The following is a 24,650-nucleotide window of genomic DNA, read 5'->3' as shown; positions in this document are numbered from 1 at the left end:
AGCCTCAAAAATATATATATATATATATATATATAACACTTTATTTAGATTGGATACTGTGCACTCTTATTAAGAATGCATTCGAGTGTTGTAGTTCGTATGTGGAAGAGGTCAGTCTTGGTTTATTAAACCAGTAATTCCCAACAGGTGTGTCACGCAATCTCATGGGGTGTGTCACGATATTTTAGAATTTAACAATAAGTTTTATGCCATAGAAAATGTATAAGTTTAGACTGTGTATGACACATTTTATTTTTATCTTGAAACCGTGAAGAATAAGTTAAAATGAGTTTTGAGGTTCTTGAGTTTGACTTATGTATACACATGAGTCGTTCAATATATGTTTCCCTAAGCTGTAAAATATTTATTTTTCAAGAAACATTTGTAAACTATTCGTATATATGTAGATGGGTTCTTCCTTACTTCTCCACGTAATCCCGATTGAGATTCAGGCATTTGTCTCAACGTTGCACAAATTTGTCCAAACCCTTTGAAAAAAAAAAAAAAAAATCAATCAGGGCTCTGGCTATTTAGCACTGTCCTTACATTTCGCTTCATTTCTTCATGTGTTTCCAGACGTTCGCCATGCAATGCATACTTTAATACTGGAAAGAGATAGAAGTAACTCGGCGCTAAATTGAAGCTGTATGGAGATAGGGTCAGCCGTTCCGACACTAATTCTTCAATTTTGTGTCTTGTTTGCGTGTTGAGTGCTGATGGGTGTTATTGTCAAGAAGAAGAGACCAGGTCGTTTGTGTCGAATTGTGTTTCCTTGAAGAAGAGTTCAGGTTCCACATAAGCGACTTGGTCTCCTGTTAACTGATGATGAAGAAGTGAAACGAAATGTGAGGAATAAATATATATATAGAATCGTTGCCACTACTAAAGCTTCTTTGATATTCCCTCCAATAGACTGAACAATAATAAAAGGGAACGTTTTTATAAGGAGATAAAAGACCTAAAGACATCTCATTAGGAAATTTATTTCATTTGATTTTGGATGTAGTGTCTCTTTCAGCAGCGAAACTCTATGAGATATGGACTGCAGGTTAACGTGAGATCAAGACCACATAACCTCCCGCCGGGAATTGAACCCCGGTCTCCCACACCAAAGGTATGCACGCTAATCATTTAGCTCGTCTAAACAGGAGAAAATTCTCTATTGTAGTTCCTACGAGTTTATTGTTACTTCAACATTACTTCCACAGATATAGAAGTTATTATGAAATGAAATGAAATGAAATCTTTGAGTTTTACGTCCCACGGTTATGCCGGTTAGGCTAAAGGAGACGGTGATGATGAGTAATGAGTGAAATGGTGGAATGAAGAAAGTGGGAGGAAACGGGAGAACCCCGAGAAAACCCACGCACACGTTGTTTGTCCACCACAAAGTTCACTTGGCGGGGGCTGGGATCGAACCCGGAACCCCAAGCACCAGAGGTGAACGCTCTACCACTGAGCCACCGCGGCCCCCAGAAGTTATTATCTATGTGTTAACAGAGAATGTGTCTGTGTAGACATCCATATAAGTAGATACGTATTCGTAAATTATATTGCGTATATTTGAATGATCCATGAAATCCGTTACAGGTATGTGTTGACGACGCTAGATCAGCTTGTGGCTGAAGACTACGTGCTCATCTACCTGCATGGAGCGACCTCCAGAAGTTGTATGCCCACCTTTGGCTGGTTGAAGCGTTGTTACCAGATGATAGACAGAAGACTACGAAAGAATCTCAAAGGCCTCTACCTAGTCCATCCCACCTTTTGGTTGAAGACCATTGTTGTCATGACACGACCGTTCATCAGGTAAGACTCAACATCATCTTCGTTCTAGTGTTCACATATATACTTAAAATCCCGTCATGGAGTAGCAACTCTAAACCGACCATTACTTAGTTACTTCGGCAAATAAATTAATCCTCGATTAATTCTTGTATCACGAATATCAGGGTGCCCTACGCAATAAGCGAACTGACTGGCTCAGAGTGTATCCATTTGTTGAGCCAATGACTAGCATCACTTTCACTGTTTGAATATAGACGAAGAAATTTAGAAATATGTGAGTATAGTTGATGCCATGCCTTCTTTTTAAGTTTATATTTACATATTTTTCTTTCTTTCATTCATTCTTTCTTTTTCTTTCATTCTTTTTTCTTTATTTTTCTTTCTTCGTTTTTCCTTTTTCTTTCTTTCTGAGAAATTTGAGGTATCTGCTTTGCTGGCAACTGCGAAAATAGTTGAAAAAGTCTACTTCTCGTTTCATACTATATTGATGTTGAAAAGGTTTCCAATTTCAATGAATCAATGAAGTCAGTACATCAAATGAGTGTACATGGTCTCATTAGAGCGCTCGCTCTCGGTACACTTGTTTGAAAATTCAACTTCTGCTATGAGTATACTACCTCGGGTAGAAACCTGATTTTGATTTGGATCCCTCTAAAGTAATAGATCCAGTCTTTCATAACCTTTATGTAATATAAAGTCATACAGCGTATATTACACAAACTATTTAGTCTTCTGTTTCTTTAACCAATGCACAAATCAATCATCTGAGAGGTAACTTTGTACATATTTTCATTTATCTTCAACATATAGGTACCTTTGGTGATTCATCATACCATACTTGATCATTATATACCAAATCAACTATTTCTTTTTTAATTCTCTAAAACAAATGTAAATCAAGATGTTCTAACTTCACACATCTAGCATATTTTCTATTTAAACCGATGATACTTTAAACAACGTAGCCTAAAGTGAACTGTATCTAGTTATACTTGACCTTTCACTTAAGTATGTAAACACAGAATCTGCATCAAGACACTCGCAGGTGTTTATACCTTATTCTCGAAGAATAAAAAAACAATAATCTGCAGGCAACACTTCTACAATTAATAGATCTTCCAAACTCCCATATCAATGATACACGCTTTAGTAAAAGGTTTATCCTATCTTAATATCTTACTCTATTTATCTCATGAATTCGTACAGTTGGTATGCCTCTGCTGCTATGTCTTCTTCACAAATTCTGTATCATTTATTGTTTCATAGTTTTCCTTTCTTACCGTGATTTTTACTTAATTGATAAGAGCGTAATGAAACCTCAACATTTCTTAATTTATATACTTCTCTCAATGAGTATATAAATGTTGCCTTTGAATTTCATTTAACAAATTAGTGTCCATGTTTTCGTTTCCACTCCAGATCAACTGATATTTCCTGGACTTCGTTGTTCTCTCTTAGGTACCCTCTGTACTACTTCTCTGGAATACTACCGTATTTACACAAATCTAAGGCGCCCTCAAATGGGTAATACGCACCCCCAATTTTTGAAGGAAAAATTAGAAGAGAAAATTCTTGAATGTAAGACGCATCCTTGGCGGGAAAAAAGAGAATCTACACTGCATTGATTTTAAAGAATGAAAAGAAAAAAAAAAGGATTAATAAACATGGGTAAACAAATAATGTTATGAGAAGATACATATTGAATTTATTGCTGGAATTTACGGTATATTCATATGCATCTGGTAGTAATTTTTTTCCCTAATATAATTGCTTGCGTCAGTTTTATAGCAATCCATTAACGGTATCATATTATCATATTATACCAGTATGTACACACACATACAAACAAACAAATAATTATTCAGAAATTATTTAAACTTTTCTTTTCTACAGTTTTGCATTTTCACTTGCAAAAAACAACACTGACACGTTATTGCTGATCATCTGTTTCGTCATCGGCATCACTATCTTCCTTCTAACGGGATTAGCTATTTTTGGCAAAACTCTATCTAATCTGGCCGAAATTTGCATAACTCAAATCTAAGACGCTTCTTGATTTTCAAGGGAAAGAAAAGTGCGTCTTAGAATCGCGTAAATACGGTATTTGATTTCATAGTCTTTATATTTTCTTTCTTCCAGTCCTCTTCTCTTTTTCTCATCTCTTACAGTACATACATCATTTCTTGATGGCCTGTATCTTTCCAGGTGTCTACAAACTTCGCTGTTAAAATAAACTCTCACTGTAACAAAACCAACATTATATAAGCCTGCAAAGTTATTATTTGTTTATTGCGGGACAATGTTACATAGGTGTTTAAACCTAATTTCAAATGTGCACACCGTTGTATATTATGCAGGAAACGTTTACAATGCTGAAATAATCAGTGGTTTCTAAGTAACATTTAGTATCAATCACAGTACGAGTATCAAAATGCATAAAACATTTAGCTTTGTAGTTTTCATCCCAGTTTACATCAATAGATAATGTAACAGTAATTATTAAGGTAGTTTTGTAGTGATCGCAAAATAGAAACTAATTACGGAATAATAATAATAATAATAATAATAATAATAATAATAATAATAATAATAATAATAATAATAATAATAATAATAAAGAAAACTTGAAGTAATTATTTTAATACTATGTCTTGTTCTTTCCAGTGCAAAATTTAGTAAGAAGCTAAGGTTCGTTAATAACCTGGCGGAATTAGCGCAACTCGTTCCTTTGGAACAACTGAGCATTCCAGACAGAGTGAAGCAGTGAGTATACACAAGATCTTCATTTTCAGATTGCATATACTTCAGTCAAATTAAACCCATATTAAAATTCTAGACATCTGACAAGTTATTGTACATAAATGGTTATTATTTACGTGTGTGTTGATTGATTTATTTATTTGTAATAATTTGAACGCAGTTCTTTCTGTTCTCTTGATCGAACCAAAGTATGTAGAAAAGGGATTAGTATATTTAATTTATCCACAGTTTACATAATCCCTTTTCCACATCAGTTCACTTGTGGAGGTCCCCAGGGGACTGATAGATATCATTAATCTCTGGTTAAGCAAGACAAGTAGTGTGCTTTGGTTGGGTGTCTAATTCAGGTGACAAACCATGCTATATATACAATAAAATTAAGTTCTACTGTTATTTAAACTACAAAGGTATTCAAATTATACGTATAATGCTGGATACTTTTCAACAAAATAAAAAATTTGGCTTCTTTCATTGATTAGATAAGTGAGAGAAAATAATACATTAAACGTTCTTTCCAATCATACTTCCTCAAGTCTAAATTTCTTAGTCATAAAAGTACATATTGTACCTCATATTTTAAGTGTAGAGTTCCGGTCAAAGGAGTCTGTAAAATTTAATTGAAACAGTGTGTGAGTGTGTGTGCTTAATAATGAGCATATTTTTCCTGACCTATGTATACTTAGTTTCATACTGCTAAGTTTTTATTTTAAATTTAATAATTTGGATTGGTTGCTGAGAAACCTCTTTTCTTAGCTGTGTAAAGCGATAGGAGAGGAAGAAAGTCAAGATGGTACCATTCTTATATCAACATACAATAATAAATGAGTCCATGAAGGGAGATAATCTTAAACAGTATCTCAGTTTCTATGGCCAGTAAGGCAGCAGCTGTACAATACCCAACCTATATTATATGATAAGCGTTACTTTCCAGCCAGAGATGAGCTGAAATAACTTCAAATTAGCATGAGCTACTGAAGAAAAAAGATCAAAGACTAGCGCATACATTTTAGCCTCCTTTACAGGGTGCAAGTGTAAGCTTGCAAATTTACAAGGAATTAATTGGAAATTTGTACTAAGGATCTATACAATTGTGTTGATTCGCTTTCATAAAAAGCCATCTACTTAGAACAAAAAGAGCAACGAAATGTAGTGCGAGTTTCATGGACTAAAAGGAAAACTCCAGCTGAAACTCAGTAAGAAGGCATTGTTTTGTGCTAAATCTATGGACAGGTGGTGCAGCTTGTTTGGAGACCAGGCCTCTTTCCAATTGACCCGTAACCGCTACACCACCAGTCACTCTCACAAGCGTTGAGAAACCTAATTCTGAATAACCGACGGATCCGTCTGACAACATTGTCACGGAAATTTACCATTGCGTACTGTACAACATACGACATGGGTCATGACAAATATGGAGGCCAGGAACCTGACAGACGAGCAGAAGAACCAGGAAGTTATGTCAGCTTTGCACCACTCGGTGCGTTACGTACACACAGGAAATTTTCTGGAAGGCATAGTGATGCAAGATGTGCCCAAAGCAGTCTCATAAGATTTCCAATTCCCAAAGTCTCAAAAGGTTCTTAAGCGTTTGGATTATGTTCAACAAGTGACCTACCACGTGAAAGAATTTGGTTTGTATGGCGTGTTATTTTTCTCAGTATTGAAACCAGAGGTGGTAGTATATTTATGCCACTTCCGGTTTCAATAGAGAGATGAGACTGGAGATGGAATATATGCCTGGAACGCTTAGTTGATTGCAGACAACCGTTTCTTGTTGACTTACCGTTTTCACTCTGTAGCAGTCAACGTTAAAACCAACGTTTCTTCGGTTTCAGTAGAAACATTAGAAAGGATACTTTTGGGATGCTGAAATGACCGCTTCTCGCTATCGATTGCATTTTTAATACTATGGTGATCAACGTTAAACTGAAAGTGATTGATTACTGCCACTTTCTGTTTGAATTAGAGGGTTAACGTAGAAGATGGCACCTACTCTTAGAATGGTAAATCGATTCCAAAGAACCTCTTCTCGCTCTCTCGTATTGTTTTTCCTCTATGAAGAGCCTTATTGAAACCAGAAGTTCTAATGGATTTCTACCACTTCTGGTTGTAGTACAGACTTAACGATGGAGATTAAATATATTTTTAGGACGCTTAGTCGATTGCATGATACCACTTCTTTGCTATACGTTACCGGTTTTACTCTACAATGATTAGTTCTACTAAAACCGGAAGGGATTGGCTTCTGCACTTCCGGTTTTAGTAGAAAGAATAAATTACAGATGGGGTATATTCTTGAGACACTTAATTGATCACAGAAAACCGCTTACGGTTTTCATTCTGTGGCGATAACGTTAAAACTGAAAGTGCAGATTGATTTCAGACACTTTCACACAGATTTCTGGTTTAAATGCGGGGTTAAGAGAGAAGATAGTACCTACACTTAGAATGCTAAATCGATTCCAGGAAACCGCTTCTCGCTATCTCTTGTCATTATTACTCTGTAGTTAAATATTGAAACCCGAAAGTGCAGTATGTTTCTATCACTTGTGGTTTTCGTAAAGAATTAGGTATGAAGATGAGCATGTATTCTTGGGATGCTTAATCGACGGGAGGAAACCACTTCTCTCTTTCTGTTCCATTTTCACTCTATAGTGGCCAATGTAAAGGGTTGATTTCTACCACGTGGGCTTGAATATCGCTTCCACAAGCGAATTTGCTTCTTAACTTTTGACCCAATTTGGGGAGGGGGGAGGTGCTCCATCAACTGATTCTTGAAATGTTTTGGCCCCCAGACAGCTGGAGAGACAAGCTTAATATATAAAGGAGTTTTGATAAACCAAATTCCTTAAAAATGGGTCAGACATAAAATTCTTTTGTAAATATATGTTTTGATTTGGTTATGTATAGTCTTTTGCTAGAAAAATAGTCTGGATCATTTTTTTTATCTGTTTGTAAATATTATTATGTGCTACTTATGTCGAAGAGAAATTCTCTCATATTTATTGATTTTTTTAAAGGAAAAATCATTAGAAATGATAAATCTGTCTTTCTTTCTGATTTTAAATATGGAAGTTCCTTTCAGAATACGAGAAGATTCGTAAACATTAGCATAATTCAAAATTATGTGGGAATATTTGCAAGAAAGAAACATATTAGGTTTGTAATCGTTTATTATACTTTCTTATTTCTCTTCTCTCTTTTGTACTTGTTTGTTTGTTTGTATCTTTTTTTTTTTAAAAAAAAAAACTATTTAGGCAACCGATACTCTAATATACATAACTTAAATTTTTCTCTTTCCAAGCATTGCTAAATTATATTACTAATTACAAAATACAGGTTGATTTTTAAAAACTCGCGGATTTCAATTTTTTCTAGAATTTCTAGCTGAAGTCCGATTTTCATGCGGTTTGTGACAAATGATCAAGGAAGGATGGGAGATTTATGAGACTGTTTACTGATTTCAATTCATTATCGGTAATATGGACCACTCCTCAAGAAAAACAGTAAATATTCGCCAGTGTACCTTATAATTGGAATGAGGATTGAATTTTTGAAGTGAAATTGCAGAATACAAATTAATCTTAGTGAGAATACAAATTAAATGTTAGTGTTAACTTCACATGTTAAATGGCTATAGCCGGTTTCTTGCGACGAACGACGGAGAGATTTCTTGGATGACCTAAGGAGTCGATAACTGACAATTTGTACAACACCTGCATGCGGGGTCCGATGCTTCGTTGTCTCACTCAAAAGGGATCCTTCTTCCAATTTATTCATTAGCCACCACATTATGTTCCTGTCTGGGGCAAAACGTGAGGCAAATTTATTTCTAAATGCACTTTGCATGGGAACAACAGATTCCTTTCTCCAAAAACTTTTAACGATAAACACACGTTTCTTGAAAAAGAGTACACAATTCTCACTGTCCTGATCACAATCACACAATAGCATACAACTGTACAATACAACAGTTCCCAATACAAAGGCTCAATTTCCTGTTTCTTCTTGACCATGATGAGGCTGCTGTCTAAGGAAGAAAATTCAAACCTCCGCACCGCACCTCTTTCTAATACTGGCGAATATTTGCATATTTCTTGAGGCATGGACGATATTACCCCGGAGGAATTTAAGCCAGTAAACATAGTCCGATAAATCTCGCATCCTGCCTTGATCATTTGCCACAAACTACATGAAAATCGGACTTAAGTTAGAAATTCTACACCCAAATGAAATCCGTGAGTTTTAATAAAATCACCCTGTATAATTTAGTTATTTTTGGCGGTATATTGTCTTAACTTTTCGTTAATTTTAACTTACGTTTTAAAATGTCATCCCATTTGGATTAGATCTTATGAAACTGGATAGTAAAACCATTAGGTTGGCCAATACACGTTACTTATATATACATATAAAGTAGTAATATCAGATGAATAAGTGTAGCGTTTTCTTCTCATTTTCACATAATTATATATTTTATAGAATTTATAGGTATTGCTGTATTTGTCGAATATTTCGTCCCCTCTATACATTGTAATATTCAAGGAATCTCTTACATTTAATGTAATGAAGGACTTCTTCGATTTTTTTTTTTTTTTTTATTATTATTACGAATAAATCTAAGACTTAAAAACTAATATCGAGAATGGCACTACCTTCAACATTTCTATTATCAGTTCGACTATATTGTAGGGTTGCCTATTTAAAAAGATGAAAATCCGGGACGCTAATAAATTACGAGAATCTTTAAATGCTTAAAATGAAAAGAAGTGTTATATACTATTTTCTTTCTTCCATTAGATAGAGTTATTCAAGTAGTAAGTAATCATATTTTTAGTCTTCTCCTCCCTAGTTAAGCAAACATAAACAAATGATTCACCCCCTCCCTCTCGTAAGCATTTATTATTATTATTATTATTATTATTATTATTATTATTATTATTATTATTGTTATTATTATTATTATTATTTCTCAGTATGTGTTATGTTTCGTGGCTTTGAGAGTCTGTTTTACCATTCATGGTTCCTTCAGGTGGTGGGTCAGAAGGGGCAGCTGAAACACACAGCCATTGTTGCGTAAAAAGAAAAAAGAAGAAAAAAATCTGCCGCGAATAATTCAAAAAATAAGTTTTCCCCATCTCATAAGCTTCTATTTTTTTTAAATAAAATACTCCAACATTTTTCCATTGTTGTCTGTTCAGTTTTATTAATGGAAACAATATATTTTTCTTCTCCAATGGTCAGCAGAAAATTAGCAAAAATATCGCTCAGGGATTATTGATTAAAATATTTCAGAAGCAAGATTCAGATTAAAACAGAAGTACTAAAGATAACAATAAGATGGAGCAATAAAAACTTTTGTCCTTCGCCCAATGAAACGAATGCTTCGTTCAATGTCAAAGTAGTTAAATCGTGAACTTAATTAAATCCATGTTTTATGTATTGAATTTTTTTCAACTTTTGAATTGCCATACTCAGAAGTTCAAGAAAATAATTGCATACGTAATCCTGTGAAAAAAGCAAACTATAATGTTCCCTTCCTTTCTTCTTCGCTGAAATCCGGGACATTTAAGCGTCCCGAGAATTTTTTTCCGGGCGCCGGGACTCAGATCCCGATTCCGTGACGGTCCCGAATTTTCCGTCACAAATGGCAACCCTACTATATTGTTGTATATTATTGCGATGGAAATAAATAAAACAAAAGTGCTTAAACATAAAAAGAGTGCTGGCAGCCTTCTCAAAGAGCTCACACTCATATTTATTCGTTTGTTTATTGAAATTTAGCACTGAGGCTATGTGAAACGCGGACCTACAGTTCAAAATCGAATCTAAACTACTATAATCTCTTCCACTGGGACTCGAGTCCGGAACACCGTTCACCAGAGGCACGCACATCACGGCCCACAATCAAATGCTACTGTAAAATCGCCGATGGTTTGCGTTAACAGTATTGAGCAAACCACATCATAATAAAGCACAACTTTTAAATGTCTGGATGTTATTAGCTTTAATATGACTTTCCGAACCTGTTGCTGAGATTTGTCAGTAGGTCAACAGTAATTTTTTCCATTTCAGTTTTTGTCATGGTCTAAGATTGTGGGCTTAGTCCAAGAATTAAACGACGATAAACCAAGTGAACAAACTGCACTGCTTGTTGTGTGACATTGTACTGAAGGGTCACTATATCAGTTACTTTTCCAAAGTGTAGCTGCTTAGATTACTGTTTAGCGTCTCTGACAGTACCGAAGCTATATGAGATGTGAATGTAAAGTTTGACGTAGGATCCGAAACAAATGAGCCAGGAATCGAACCCAGATCTTCCATGCGGAGGATGCGGACGTTAACCATACACCTACGAGAGAACTTTTTACAAAATACAGTAGGAATATAGGAAAATTATCAGTTGTATTGCACGCCAAGGATTCTTCCTACTGAGGCATTTTCTGTGTAGTATATATCAACTTACACACATTCGCTTATCAGTAGTGGCAATTTTCATGAGATTATGAAAGGTAGCTAATTTTGCTTCAGAACTCTAAAACACATTAAATGGGATGTTGTTTAGGTAAAAAGTGGTGCAAATTGCTACTTATGATCTTATCCGGATCGTCACTTACACATTAGCCCTTATCTCAATAAATAAAAATATTTAATACATTAATTAATTCGTTTTCTGCTACTGCTTTGTTTTATTAGCTATTTCCCAGTAAATGTTGCAAACTTGATATTAACATGGGATTTCTTGCATTCTTATGTAAGATCTAACAAATTCGGAATTTCGTTGGTTGTGGTTGTTGTTGAGAAGGTAAGCGAATACTTACTTTGCAGTATCTCTATATCTTTAATAACAACGAACAAAACTAAAAAGATTTTACATAAGAATGCGAGAGATCTCGAGAAGTTCACCACAACAAATACTTCCCTTTCACGGCATTTATGATATGTACATTCATGTCCAAAATTATTGTCGCATGTCTATAAATATGTTGTTCTAGGAATATAGTTTGATAAAGAATTCTCCCAGTATTTCTTATGATGTTAATATGTGTGTAATCGGTAAAGACATGTATGTGGCAAATTTCATGTCAAAAAAGCAGTAAATAAGAATAATAAAACGAAAACAAAACTTTCTTCTCCATTTAGAAACATTTTGTTTTACTCATTCTAATTTTCGTATTTATAATTCTTTTCCTATGAAATTTGCCAAAAATATACATTTCCCGATTATACACATAGAATCAGTATTAAAAGTGCCCTGCAACATCATCATCAAATTATATTCTTGCAAGAAGACAGTTACAGATATGCGACAATCATTTTAGACATGAGTGTACATTCTTCAATTATATACCTGTATATAGTCATATTCTCCTGTCTTATACAGAGTATTTAACTAGGAAAATAAAATAAACTGGAAAATGAAATCATCGGCACTCCTGCAAAATTCCTTACGATATAGGCCTAAGGGTGAAGTATCTCTGTTTGGATCCATCCATGGAAAGGAAATGTACTATGCGTGGACAAAAGTGTATTATCACCTGTATTCTGAATATCGTTAGTACATTCACTAATAGGCTTCATAGATACATTGTGCTAAAAATGAGAAACTGAAGTCGGTATTGATCATTTTATTGTATTTACCAGTAACTGCCACCCCTTTAAAATTTATCGGAACAGAAGAACGAAAATATATTAATCCGTACGTGACAGTTTTGGATTTACAAAATGAAATGTATTCTTTAAACTTCAACTACAGAAAACTGCTTTACGAAATCCTAAAGAAGAAAGTTGGAAGTTTAAGAAAAGTTGTCAAATGCAGCAGCTAGAGACGTGAAACTAAACAATGCAACAAACATTATGCTAACGAAATGCTTAAGAGTTATTCTTTAGCAATCGATGGACAATTTAAATTTATCGCTATATTTGTACCGCACAATTATCACAAATTATACACTTCTGTCTCTATTGTTGAAAATAGTTCACAATAAAATCTAATTGTTATCAAGTTTCTTATGTTAAATAAATGAAAAACCTCCTTTTTTTTTTTTTTTTTTTTTAATCGCTTAATGTGTAATACAACGGAAATCTGTATTTGTAAAGACACTGTTATAGAATTTCGATGTTGGATGTTTTATTCTGGATTATAAATTTCAAAATACTGGTCATAGAAAGGCTGGCAAGAACTTTGTACACTCACTGGCCTTAACTAAAATAACAGCAATATTTCCGGCCAGGCCGGCGAAATATCGGACAGTTGACAACACATTATTATCTATTACTATAAAAACTTCTATGATCTTTCAGTTATGTAGTGATGCATGGGGGGTAAAGCATGGTTCTCTATTTCAGTGCATGATAACATTTCCAACTTTGTAAATAGTGGGAAATCTTTGATGTTGGTGTTTTGTATCTTTGCTTGTGGTGTTTGTATCTTTGCTTGCACTAATTGGGTTATCTTTATCCTGTACAAGGTACGATGAGATTAAGGAGAGCTTGGAGCAAGGAAATTGATCATCACATTATTAAACAGGTAAATTATATGACTGTCTCGGTGCTGTTTATCCTGCTTTATTTAGTAAATTAATTGTTAAAATACCGTAGAGAATTGTACTAAGAAATCACATGATCGCTTTACATTGCATGCTTGACACAAATAGGATGCTCTTCTCAGGGTAAAAATAAGTTGTTTTGTAGACTCTTTGTTTCTGAAGTTTTTTTTTCAACTATGACTGAGACTGCTTGCTTGTAATCAGTTTTATTCAGTTCTTGCACAGCAAAAAATGAGGTGTTAAATAACACAAAATACAAATTCTCACAGCTAGTAACTAGTTATTTTTGATATGCTGGGAAGGCGATGTCCTTGGTGTTAAATTAACACGCTAAAGTGGTCGTCATTTTATGTTATATCAACACCGCATTTGTTTGCTGTGTACGTTTTCAGCAAATGATCTTTGCGACTAGTAATTGACTTATGATTATTGTTGATCATGGAATCAATGATTTTGAAAAGTAGAGTTCATTTAGTTGGTATGGTAGTGAGTACTTTAAACAATATTGGTGATACCTATACTGCATTATACTTTAATAGAATGTAAGATTAAGTTATTTTCAAATACTGATTTCGAGTTTCAGCAGAGATCTATATTTTAGTTTAAGACAAACATTTGGTTGGGTCTCTCTTTTCTTTTTTCACTATTCACTCTACAAGCTGTTATTTGAGATATATCCTTGCTAATGAATCTAATTTAATATTTAAGGTGAGTGTAAATGAACACCGGTTGCCAAGAGATGGCACCACGTTCCCCTAGTCTTCCCAATATATTTTTATAGAGCGACACAGTGTTGCCACACTTGGTACGATTGTACCAAATTCATCCCTTTTTGTCATTCATCGGTCCGTTTGTACCACGTTGGCATTTTCAGCCCCTTTTGTGAAGAAGTTGGTACAATTGTACCCAATTCAGCACTATTTAACAAATACTTTCCACATTTTCAAAGTGTCAGTAAGAGTTTTCCTACGCCTCAAGTTACACATACAAATGCTATTAAACATTCATTCTATGACATTACACCGCATAACGTTTCGAATTTTGTGCGGAAAATTCGTAATTCGAACTATACCGGGAAACAAATGATGCTAGACGCGCATGAAGGAGATGAGAAAGAAGCAGTGTGGTGGAAATTTTAGCTTGAAATCTTAAAAAGAAGTACACACACGTTGAATCAAGTGTTGAATATTCTGAAGAAGACCAGCGTGTGCTCATATAAGTCTATAATTTATGTATCGTTGCAAAGATTCTACACCAAAACGATAATAGCACGAAACAATACATTGACGTAGTTACCAGCTTACCGGGCTAAGTTGTTTACTAGTGATGTCATATTGACGAATATAAAGATACCCGAACATTTGTCTTTTATATCGACGCATTAATTTGGACTCTTGGAAGATGTGTGGAACTGTTCTAGAACTTCACCTCTTTCAGTTTCGTGTTACAGAGCCATATATTGCACTGGCATAAAATAATGAATTCAGACCTTTTTGTTTCAATTTGGTACTATTTTTCGGTCCACTCCAGAGCTAGGACTGTGGCAACATTGGAGTGACAGTATTGTCAATAATTGAGATTAATTTAATGAATTCATGTTCGAAAGCAAATTGGACCAATCAGATGATAGTCCATGCGCTGGATGCTGCTTTTGTTTCATTGATTTTTGAGTCAGCAACGTACTTCATTTACATGAACACTCTTATAAAGATCAAAAATATTTTTAAAAATCCATTTATTTTCTTTTCCGTTAGGGCACGTTTTAAACACTTTTGCCGACTAGATCACATGTTATTGTGATAAGTTGTAACCTTCATCTCCTGAGTGTAAATCAACATTTCCATAATTCAGTTATATAGGGGAAGCACCTATTGACGATAAGTACATTTTATATTCCCAGTTTAATTTCTGAGTTGAGTTGATTTTGGGTTTAACGTCCTGTTCAGCAGCGAGGCTATATGAGACGTGGACCTACTGATTAACGTGGAATCCGAACCACATGAGCTCCCGCCGGGAATCGAACCCGGGTCTCCCACGCCAAAGGCGTGTACGCTAGTTTAATTTATGTTTATTTATTTAAAGAAATGTTTGCAATAAAGAGCTCCTTCGTGGTGGCTAAGCGGTTAGCGTACGCGCCTGTGGCGTGGGAGACCCGGGTTCGATTCCCGGCGGGAGCTCATGTGGTTCGGATTCCACGTTAATCAGTAGGTCCACGTCTCATATAGCCTCGCTGCTGAATGGGACGTTAAACTCAAAATCAACTCAATATTTGCAATAAGGTTAGTATCAATTCATATTGTCAACATTCAAATTACCAACTCAAATTGTTGATATAAATAGTCGAGAACATGTACTTTTCGAATTGTGTACTTACAGCAGGATTCTCCAGGCTTACATAAGAAAACATTTTGCACAACGAAAATAATATAAAACTGCATTGTGCTGGGGTGGGAACATGAACATTTTCCCCTCAATACCCTTTCCACGTATGTCATGGGGGCATGAGTATCATAGCATATGAAAGCTGGTTCCATTCTGAAGAAAATATACGAGCAAAGAATTTTGGATAAACAGTTCTGAAGCAGGAACAACTTAACTGAAAGTCTACAGTTTCCTTTAGATATCCCACGAGTTAAAAGGGCTAGACACAAATGAATAGTATGTCATCGATATTGCAGCAGTCACGAATTGTTCACAGGTTATATGGCTTGACTTATTAAAGCATAAATCTGAATTTATTGACCATCCGTCATCTTTCTTTACATATTTAAAAATGTATTTTAGTGCTTTGTTCCCTTCTCTAAATCGTGGTAGCAGTAGTATTATAAATAAAATAATGGCTCAGCACAAGAGAAATATGTAGATTAAAGTGAAAGGAAACTGAATTTTCAGTATAATGTAATGGGATCCCGTACACTTGTTTCAGATGATCAGTTAGGAGAATAGTTTTTATTTATTTGACAGAATAACATTTATTTCTCTTTCTCTTATCTAAAGTGTATGTTTCAATTAATTTCTTGTGTAAGTGAGGGAAACAGACAATTCCCAGTTGAGGTGTTTTACTTAAAAAGTACATGCGCAGAAACTATACATGTGAAAACAGTCATTTTGTCTCTGTCCTCTCTTCTCTATTTACTCAATATAGCTATAGATGTGTTAAATATGTTCCTTTACGTATAAGGTATTCACAATATTAGTATATTAAAATTAATTTAAAAAATAAGTACATACATAAGCTCATTTTACACAGAAACATTCTACTTGATAAAACCAATCTAGATAACAGATTTAAAAACATGATCACAAATCAATGTCAGGTTTTTAATAAGCATATGTTTTCGTGAAGAACAAAGATGATACTTTCACATGCACTTCTTCATTATATATATATATCTTCTTTCCTTCATCTGTAATTGCCTTTTTCTGTTGGGTTATCACCACCCGCATTGAGAATTTCCAAATTGTCACTTATCATTTAACATTTCAAGTAAAACAAAAACTAAGGCGACACCAATAGAGGATTCAATTGCTTATCTAAGATAAAATTCAAAATACTAACCTTAGGTTTACGAGACTTAGTTCTGTTCTACGTGAAAGAATGAAATATGGAAAATTGGCATAAAAATGTCGGTGCTGATTAAAATAAGACATAGATTTCTCTTGAAATATTTGCCTCTTAGTTGTAGAAGTAATCTTGCATGCTGGAGCGCTGTAGGAAGATAATTCATATGTAACGCAGTGTGCTGCATATAATATGAAACATATCAAATAAATAAGTCGAGTTGAATAACTCTTTGCTTTTCAAATGAAAATGATAGTGCAAGTAACGCATTACTTTGTAAGGGTAATTGTACCATTTATTTGAACAAGGGAAAAGCTATATTCCTTCCCAATCAAGAGGATACATATCACTACGTCTAGCATGAATTCAGAAAAATGGCTATTGTATCTGCAGAGATCTGTTGTAACTATAGGTCTTTGTACTCCAACAGTAGAAAAAGGCATAGGACAAAATCTCTATGTAATTGTTCCTCTGATCACTGCCTAAGAGACCAAAAATCATGAAAGATAGTCTTATAAAACATCATCACTAGTTGTGATATTGACAGCAAACAACTCCAAATTGACACCGAAGTACTTAGTACCCTTTCACACTTGACAATGATGATAAACGAAAAGTGATGTGTGGTATTTCACAGCCAAATGTGCCGAAAGTGGTGGTGGGAATAATGGAAGATAGCATAAAGGAGGCAAAGAGTGCAAGCATTGTTTATTATGTTGTCATACAGTCCTTGTATCTGCCACTACGATGGTAGTAGTTTCTCCCTTAGTCCCCTACAGTGCAGTTGAAATCAACCAATTCCCTTATCTCTCACAGTTTGACTACGATGTTCTGATACTCAAGTCAGCTCGTAGCTTTTTTTTTTTTTTTTTTCTAGAGCGACACATATTAAGTAAATGCACTTCCTTGTCTCATAACCAGTAAAGAAACCATGGATACAGCGATTCTTAATTAGTTACTAAATTTTGGCCCATAACACACACCATTTTGTGACTGTTCTCTGTACTGTAGCCAATTATAAATTACTTACTCTGGGTTCGTTAGCTTTCGTGGAAATGTGTAAAGTCCATTCTTTCTGCTCAAATGCCCAACAAATTATCAGCATTAAAAATCAAGTTACAGCCCTTGAATAGACGCTCCCTTGATATTGATTGATCTCAGTGTAATGTCCCTTTTATTATATATTTTACTTATTAATATTTCGTATTTACATATTTTTATGTAAATTGGTTTATCTACTTTCCTTTTGTCTGACATAAAAATGTATATACAAGAAATATAAAAAAATCATTTTTTAGAAAAGATTGTTACTATCTTCAGCACAGAAGCTATATGAAACAGGACGTACTGTTTGAAGTACGATTCAAACCAATACTTGAGGAAAGCATCTCCACTGGAACTACGTGCTTTAATATGTTTGCATCAGATGTTGTGTCTCTGATGTTATTCCGTGCAATAACGGAAAAACAAAGCATTTGCGTAGTAGAATCAGATAGGTGAAAGTAACCTTCACGCAGGAGGTAACCATTGGGAACGGAATATGTAAAATCCGAAACGAACATCATTTTGGCATCTTCCAATATGACACATGACCAGAGGATTCGTTACCTTATTACGTAATAACAAAGCAAAGCGGAATAGCAAATGAATAACAGATGTCTGACACCAAATTATTGTATGATTGAAATAGGTTCAGCAATTGGAGTATTATAAATTTCATAATGGAGAGTGAGCTGCGCTTTGTACAATAATTTGACAAAAATAGTAATTTAATGAGAATAGCAATTCAAAGTTCGTACAGAAACGAAAGAAAGAATTCTTTGCTAAAGTCACCGAGAGTCCAAAAACATATCTAATACTGTCCCCCGTGATTTTAACTCAATCGAAATACTTACAGTTTGTACATGTGGACTGTGACCTTTGTTGTAAGTAGCACAATGATTGCAGAAACAATCTTGTTTTCGATACTTAGCTTTAAAGAGAAAAACCAATTGTTGAATTTATTTTATTTTATGTATATTTTTGACTTGTAACAGTCTTCCACCGGGTGTGCTATGTGTATATAATGGTTATTAATAAACAATAACAAAATTTATTATTTCGAAGCGGAAGTGAGAATAACTACGTTCTTACCTAATTCAACCATCTGCTATGTATTGAAACACATTTTTAAACCTTGTGTAATCGCGATATTCAAAATCATTTGTTCAACCTATTTCTGATCCGAATATGGAAACCAGGTTATTTTTATTTGATTTGTAAGATATGTGTGAACCAAATTCAATCAGCCTTCTGCGCAGAAATGTTAACAAATAATCTTGCATTTTTTAGTCGGTCTAAGATATCTAAATACACTCAATATTTTAAATAGAAATTTAAAACTGTGACGTGATGAGCCAAGTAAAACGTGATATTTGGGGTTAACGATTCTTCTTTACTATCAGTTTAGAGCTTTCACAGTAGGATTTTATTTTTAGTCCTTGTTATAAAAGCAAAAAGTGTCAGTCGGTCAATCACGCTAATACGCAAATTACAAACCTTTTAAGCGTTGCGAGTTGCATAAACATCTAGGCGAAAATGTTTAGATATTCTTAATCCTTGTTTTAAATGCAAAACGCTGTAGTCTTGTCAATCACGTTAATTCATAATAGTTCAGTCAGGCTGCGCTCCCTGCTTTGTGACGCGAAAGAACGACGGTAGCTTCCAAATAATTTACAGACGATGGAAACCACTATTCCTATCAGAATGTAAAATGTTTAGGTTCACATGAAAGAATTACTTTATTTAACCGTAAGGCTTCGCTATCAGTTACAGTGTATTGGTATTGTTGACAGGGTGGGTTGATTTAAATCAGTCTGATTTAAATCAAGATTTTTAAAATGAAAATCGTTGATTTAAATCAAATTCCGAGATATATTAATTTCGAGAGAAAATAAGTAAATTCCCGTTTCTGTTCTGTTATTTCGATTATGGAAGATAATAATCGTAATACAATGAGACTCAAATGTATGTACAATACAGTATGAAACGAGTGTCATTCAGAGGATGATTAGGGAAATCCCATTTTAAGTGGAATGCTGCTTTCTTCTCTTCGTAATATAGGGTTTGTAAATCATTAACTATTCTACGGCCATTCCATGCAAAAGTAAACCTTGTAGTGAAATTTTCATGTTGTTGGTATTTAACTGAAAATATGCCTTAAGTTAGCGAAGAATGTGCATCATTGAGTGAAAAAAAAATAAACGCAATTAAAATTTGTTTTGTCCAATTTTGGCAGTTTGAATTTACTGAACTGCCTGTGCATTGCCGGGAAATATTTCAGGTGTTTGTTGGCAACACTTATTTATCCATGTTACTGACTTTGAGAAAGCAACGCTTGGAGGGAAAAAGTCATTGTCTGTTGTGTGTATGATGCAGTGTTCGGCAGTGGATTATCACTTCTGATTTTCCTAGAAATAGCTCAGCACTTAAAAGTGTTTCGGATGTCCCGTCCGTAAGAAAAAAGGTAAAGAAGTTCTTTTTATGTTCTGTAGAAAAATAATAACGTTCTGAAAAAACATATGTAAAGGAAGAAATGTCATTTCAATTTAATTTCAATGTGTGATCAACCAGTGATTCATATTTAACAAATAAACGAATTAAGAAAATGTGTCCCGTCCGTAAGATGTACTCAATACAGTTACTATTTATTGTCATCACTGAAAGGGGGGCTACAATCCTCAGCAATGAAACTATACAAAAGGTTCAAGATTTCTACAGCCGTGACGACATAAGTAGGCAAGCTCCTGGAAAGCGCGATTTCAAGGGCGTTAAAACTGATAATGGAAAAATTAAAAAACAAAAGATACACCTTTTAATGACAGTAAAAGATACATTTGCTTTGTTTCGTACAGAGTATCCTGAAATTAAAGTAAAGAAAAGTAGTTCTACGAATTGAGACCAACACACATTATGCTTAGTTCTAAAATGCTACATAATGTTTGTGTCTGCAAGCTTCACGCGAACTTCAATTTCATTGTGAGTGAACTGGTCAAGGCAATACATGGGTTTTCTAAAACCGCCAAAGATCTTAAAGGCCTTTGCTGTGATGTGACCAACGAAAATTGCATGACTGGAAACTGCCAGCTTTGTACAATAGATCTTTCAGCTTTCGTTGGTAGTGATTGTGATTTAAGTGAAGAAATTTTTTGAAAGCAGTGGGTTGATGTGAACGGACACCCAACTTGTTGTACTGTCCATGGGATGTTCCAGATGCAGTAAATGTGATACGAGAAAGCTTGTTAAAATTTAAGACTTTAAGCTTTGTTAAGATGACCCAAGAATCTTACTTTCAAATGAAAAAAGAGAACTTGAAGTGTGGTGAAGTTGTTCTGCAAGTAAATTTTGCAGAAAATTATTCCTGTGTGGCACAAGACGAAATACAGAGTGCACACTGGAACCAAACTCAAATCACTATTTTTCCTGGTGTGGCCTGGATGAAGAATTCAAAGTAGTGCTATGCGATTATTAGTAACAATACGAGCCACGGCAAGTCCTGTGTGTGGGTCTTCTTGAAAACTTTAATTACTGACTTAAAGGCAAAACACAAAATTGAGCATATGAATGTTTTCTCAGATGGAACTTTTTTGCAACTTCTCACGGGAAAGGAGCCGTGGATGGTGTAGGAGGCACACTCAAGAGAATGGTGTGGGAAAGGATTAAGTCTCGACAGATGGAGGTTTCTACAGCAAGGGAATTTTTCAAATGCTGCACTGAGCTTTGTAAGCCCGACGGAATTCAGTTATTCTTCGTTGGTGAAGAAATTGTGAGTGAACACAGGGTTATTCTCGAGAAAAGGTGGACCCGCGTTTGTTCTATGCCGCAAATTCAGTCTCGACATTATTTTCGCCCTGTTGATAAGCGTCAGATTGAAACCGAAAGAACTGTTCAATCTGAGACAAGTTGTTACGAAGTGTGGAAGCACGCTGAGCTAGAATCTTCAGATTTAGATCCAAATGAAGAGATTGAAGACCGTCTGAAAGGAGCGCGAGTAAAATTCAGTGATATTTACTCGGATTCCGGATAATAATGTGATAACCCCCAATAAGTAAAGCAGAGTGACATTAAAAGTAGTTAAATTGGTTAAAGTGTTCGAAGAAATCAAACACACAAACAATTTTTGTCACTTAAGGTGGTGTTGAGAAGTGATGTTATTGAATTTTTGTACGTGATTCCGAGTTTGCTAAATATTTTAAAATGTAAATTCAACTGTTTACATCCAAGTGAAAAAATCTGTGAAGTTACAAGTCTCATCCAATCTCCTTGTCTTAATATCGTAGGCCAGACGAAATATTTGTAGTTTTCTAGTAATATTGCAAATTTTAAAGAGTAATATGCTATGTACTTGTTACATGTAGTTGTGTTAATTTTTAAAAGAGTTCAAGTGCATAATTCCTTTCTGTTTCTCGAATCTGTAAACATTATGTGTAGTTTTAGTTCTTTTGTGGGTAATAACTAAGTTCAGACAGTAAAGAGTGTTCCAAGAAGTCCTTTTTAGCAATTATTTTTTTGTCCCGTCCGTAAGATAATTCTTGGTCCCGTCCGTAAGATAATTCTTTGTCCCGTCCGTAAGATTACTAACTCTTTTTTTATTGAGTGAAATATAAATTTTCTCAGATGAAACGTGAGGCAACGTGTAGGTAAATAATTTAAACCCAACAAAAAAAAAAAAAAAAAAATAAGCTTGCTAAAATTTTGCAATTCGCAGGAAATGACGCTCAAGTTGACGTCTACAACAACATGTGTCCAAAAAATGTCCCGTCCGTAAGTTTAGTTACTAATCATCATAAAGACGGTAAAATCGATTTCTGTTATTAAAAAATAAGGTTAGATATAAAGAGCCCAGCTACCAATCTTAGGATATATAAACAATCCTGTATATTTTTTAGAATTTTGTTTTTTTGTTACAATCGTGAGCCAAAATGTCCCGTCCGTAAGAATGGAATGGCCGTCTAACGGGGAAATCACTATCGAACTTAATACGAAAATTCTTTGGTGTGCCGTCTGTTTGTTTGTTCCTAGATAACAGGAACGTATTTAGGAGGTCCGATTTCCTCTCCGGTACTTCTTCTTCTTCTTCTTCTTCTTCTTCTTCTTCTTATTATTATTATTATTATTATTATTATTATTATTATTATTATTATTATTATTATTATTATTATTATTATTATTATTATTATTATTATTCATTCAACATGGCGCCGGCTGAAGATCCATGTGCTTTATGCAGGAAGCCAATATTTGGCAAACAGTTGATTTTATCTTGTTGTGTGTGCAAAAATCGATTTCATGTTAAAAATTGTTTGAAATTTGGACGTGTTGAGTATGAAATATACATGGCAAAAGGTGTTTCAACATATAAATGCCATGATTGCATCAAGAAGAGGGACGACAACACAGTAGTGACCCCAACTATTGTGAAGACAACGAAAGTATCTGAAGTTTTAAACAATGATAACTCATTAATAGAGTCGTGTAGTGAAGAAGAATTTGAAAATAACTCAATTAGCGACTACAAAACAGAAAATGAAAATGTGAACTGCAGCAAATGTTGTAGTGTTGTGTCTGTATGTTTGAAAGAAGTGCTGGCAGCTTTACAAACTGTGAGTGATAATTATGAAACCCTTAAGGCTGAAGTCATTTCTCTCAAGCAAGAAAATGTGAAGTTAGTTCAGTTGTTAGAAAAATCCAACACAGTAACAAACGTAACGTATGCTGAAATTGTAAACAAACCGCCTCAGGATACAACTCAGGTGCAAGGACAACAACCCCAAAGCAATAGCAATAATATACAGGTTAGCAGTGCCAAGGTCAGTTCCCCGAGGCAAGACACAGACACCGAGTGGCAAGTTGTGCAAAAAGCAGGAGTTAATAGAAGAAAGCATTTGGTTTCTGATAACACGAAGGCACGTGAGCCTGTCAAAACTAGATCAACATTGGTGCAAGGAAAAAAGGTGAGTGATAAGCTAAAAGTAAACAAAAAAGCACAAACAAAAGCAGTTTTTGTTACAAGACTCGATCCGACCGTTACATGTGAAGAATTATCGAATTTTGTTAAAGACAGTGCTGATATAGACGTACAAAAATGTGTAAAATTAAAAACAAAATACAACAGCTACTCTTCCTTTTATGTTTCCGTCTTGTCAAACAATTTTGATGATATTTTGAATGCTAATGTATGGCCGGAAGGAGTACTTTTTACTGAATTCTATGGAAGACTCAGAGATGATATTGTGTGTGTAAATACTGTTTAAACTAAATAGAAACATAATGAGCAATCAATTAGATAAGTCAATTATATTATTTTATCAAAATGTAAATGGTTTAAATAGTAAAGAATCAGACTTTATTGACGAAGTTAATTGCACTGATTATGACTTAATATGCATATCTGAGAGTTGGTTTAAACATGACAAAGTTCATTTTGAACAGCTTACTGAGCAATATAACGTTATACGTAAAGACAGAAACCTTCAACTGACAAATAAAAGTACAGGTGGAGGTTGTATTATGTTTGTAAATAAAAGATTAATGTATGACGTAGTACAGGTACCGTTTCCGAACCTAGATGTGATTATTATAAAGTTATATATACCCAATAATCCCCCAATATTAATAGGTTTGCATTATCTTCCACCTAATTTGCCACCCAAAGAATTTGTAAATTATTGTGATTGGCTGAATAAGTTATTAATTGAAAAAAGTTTGAAAATGTTGCTTCTTGGGGATTTCAATTCTGCAGGTATTGATTGGCATAATGGAATCGTAAAAACAAAGCATTCTTATTTAAAAACAAAAGCTGAGAAGATGTTAGAGTTAGCGTCTATATTTAGCTTAAAGCAGTATAATCAACCATACGACTCTCAGTTGCCGTATAATATATTGGATCTTGTTCTAACTGATATTACTGAATGCTCAATATGGTTTGATGTGAGTCCATTAGTCAAGGTAGA

General features: G+C 34.5%; 1 protein-coding gene across 4 annotated transcripts in view; it reads left to right on the top strand.

The window, feature by feature from the left end:
- The window catches only part of LOC145673531 (uncharacterized), a 326,206-nt gene that overhangs the window by 293,019 nt on the left and 8,537 nt on the right, over positions 1 to 24,650 (top strand). For 2 of the 4 annotated variants that reach the window (XM_081743322.1, XM_081743320.1), the window contains 2 exons: positions 1,591 to 1,809; positions 4,453 to 4,551. In XM_081743322.1, the coding sequence (XP_081599448.1) occupies positions 1,591 to 1,809; positions 4,453 to 4,551 (318 nt within the window). Of the gene's footprint in view, positions 1 to 1,590; positions 1,810 to 4,452; positions 4,552 to 7,633; positions 7,708 to 13,019; positions 13,079 to 24,650 lie in introns of those variants that run through there. The other 2 variants (XR_014128780.1, XM_081743321.1) reach the window with 2 other exon arrangements.

The sequence above is a fragment of the Thermobia domestica genome, chromosome 16 (assembly GCF_964235325.1).
Source record: "Thermobia domestica chromosome 16, izTheDome1.hap1.1, whole genome shotgun sequence".
In the NCBI taxonomy this organism is placed as follows: Eukaryota; Metazoa; Arthropoda; class Insecta; order Zygentoma; family Lepismatidae; genus Thermobia; species Thermobia domestica.
This window is presented reverse-complemented; position numbering and strand designations above follow the sequence as displayed.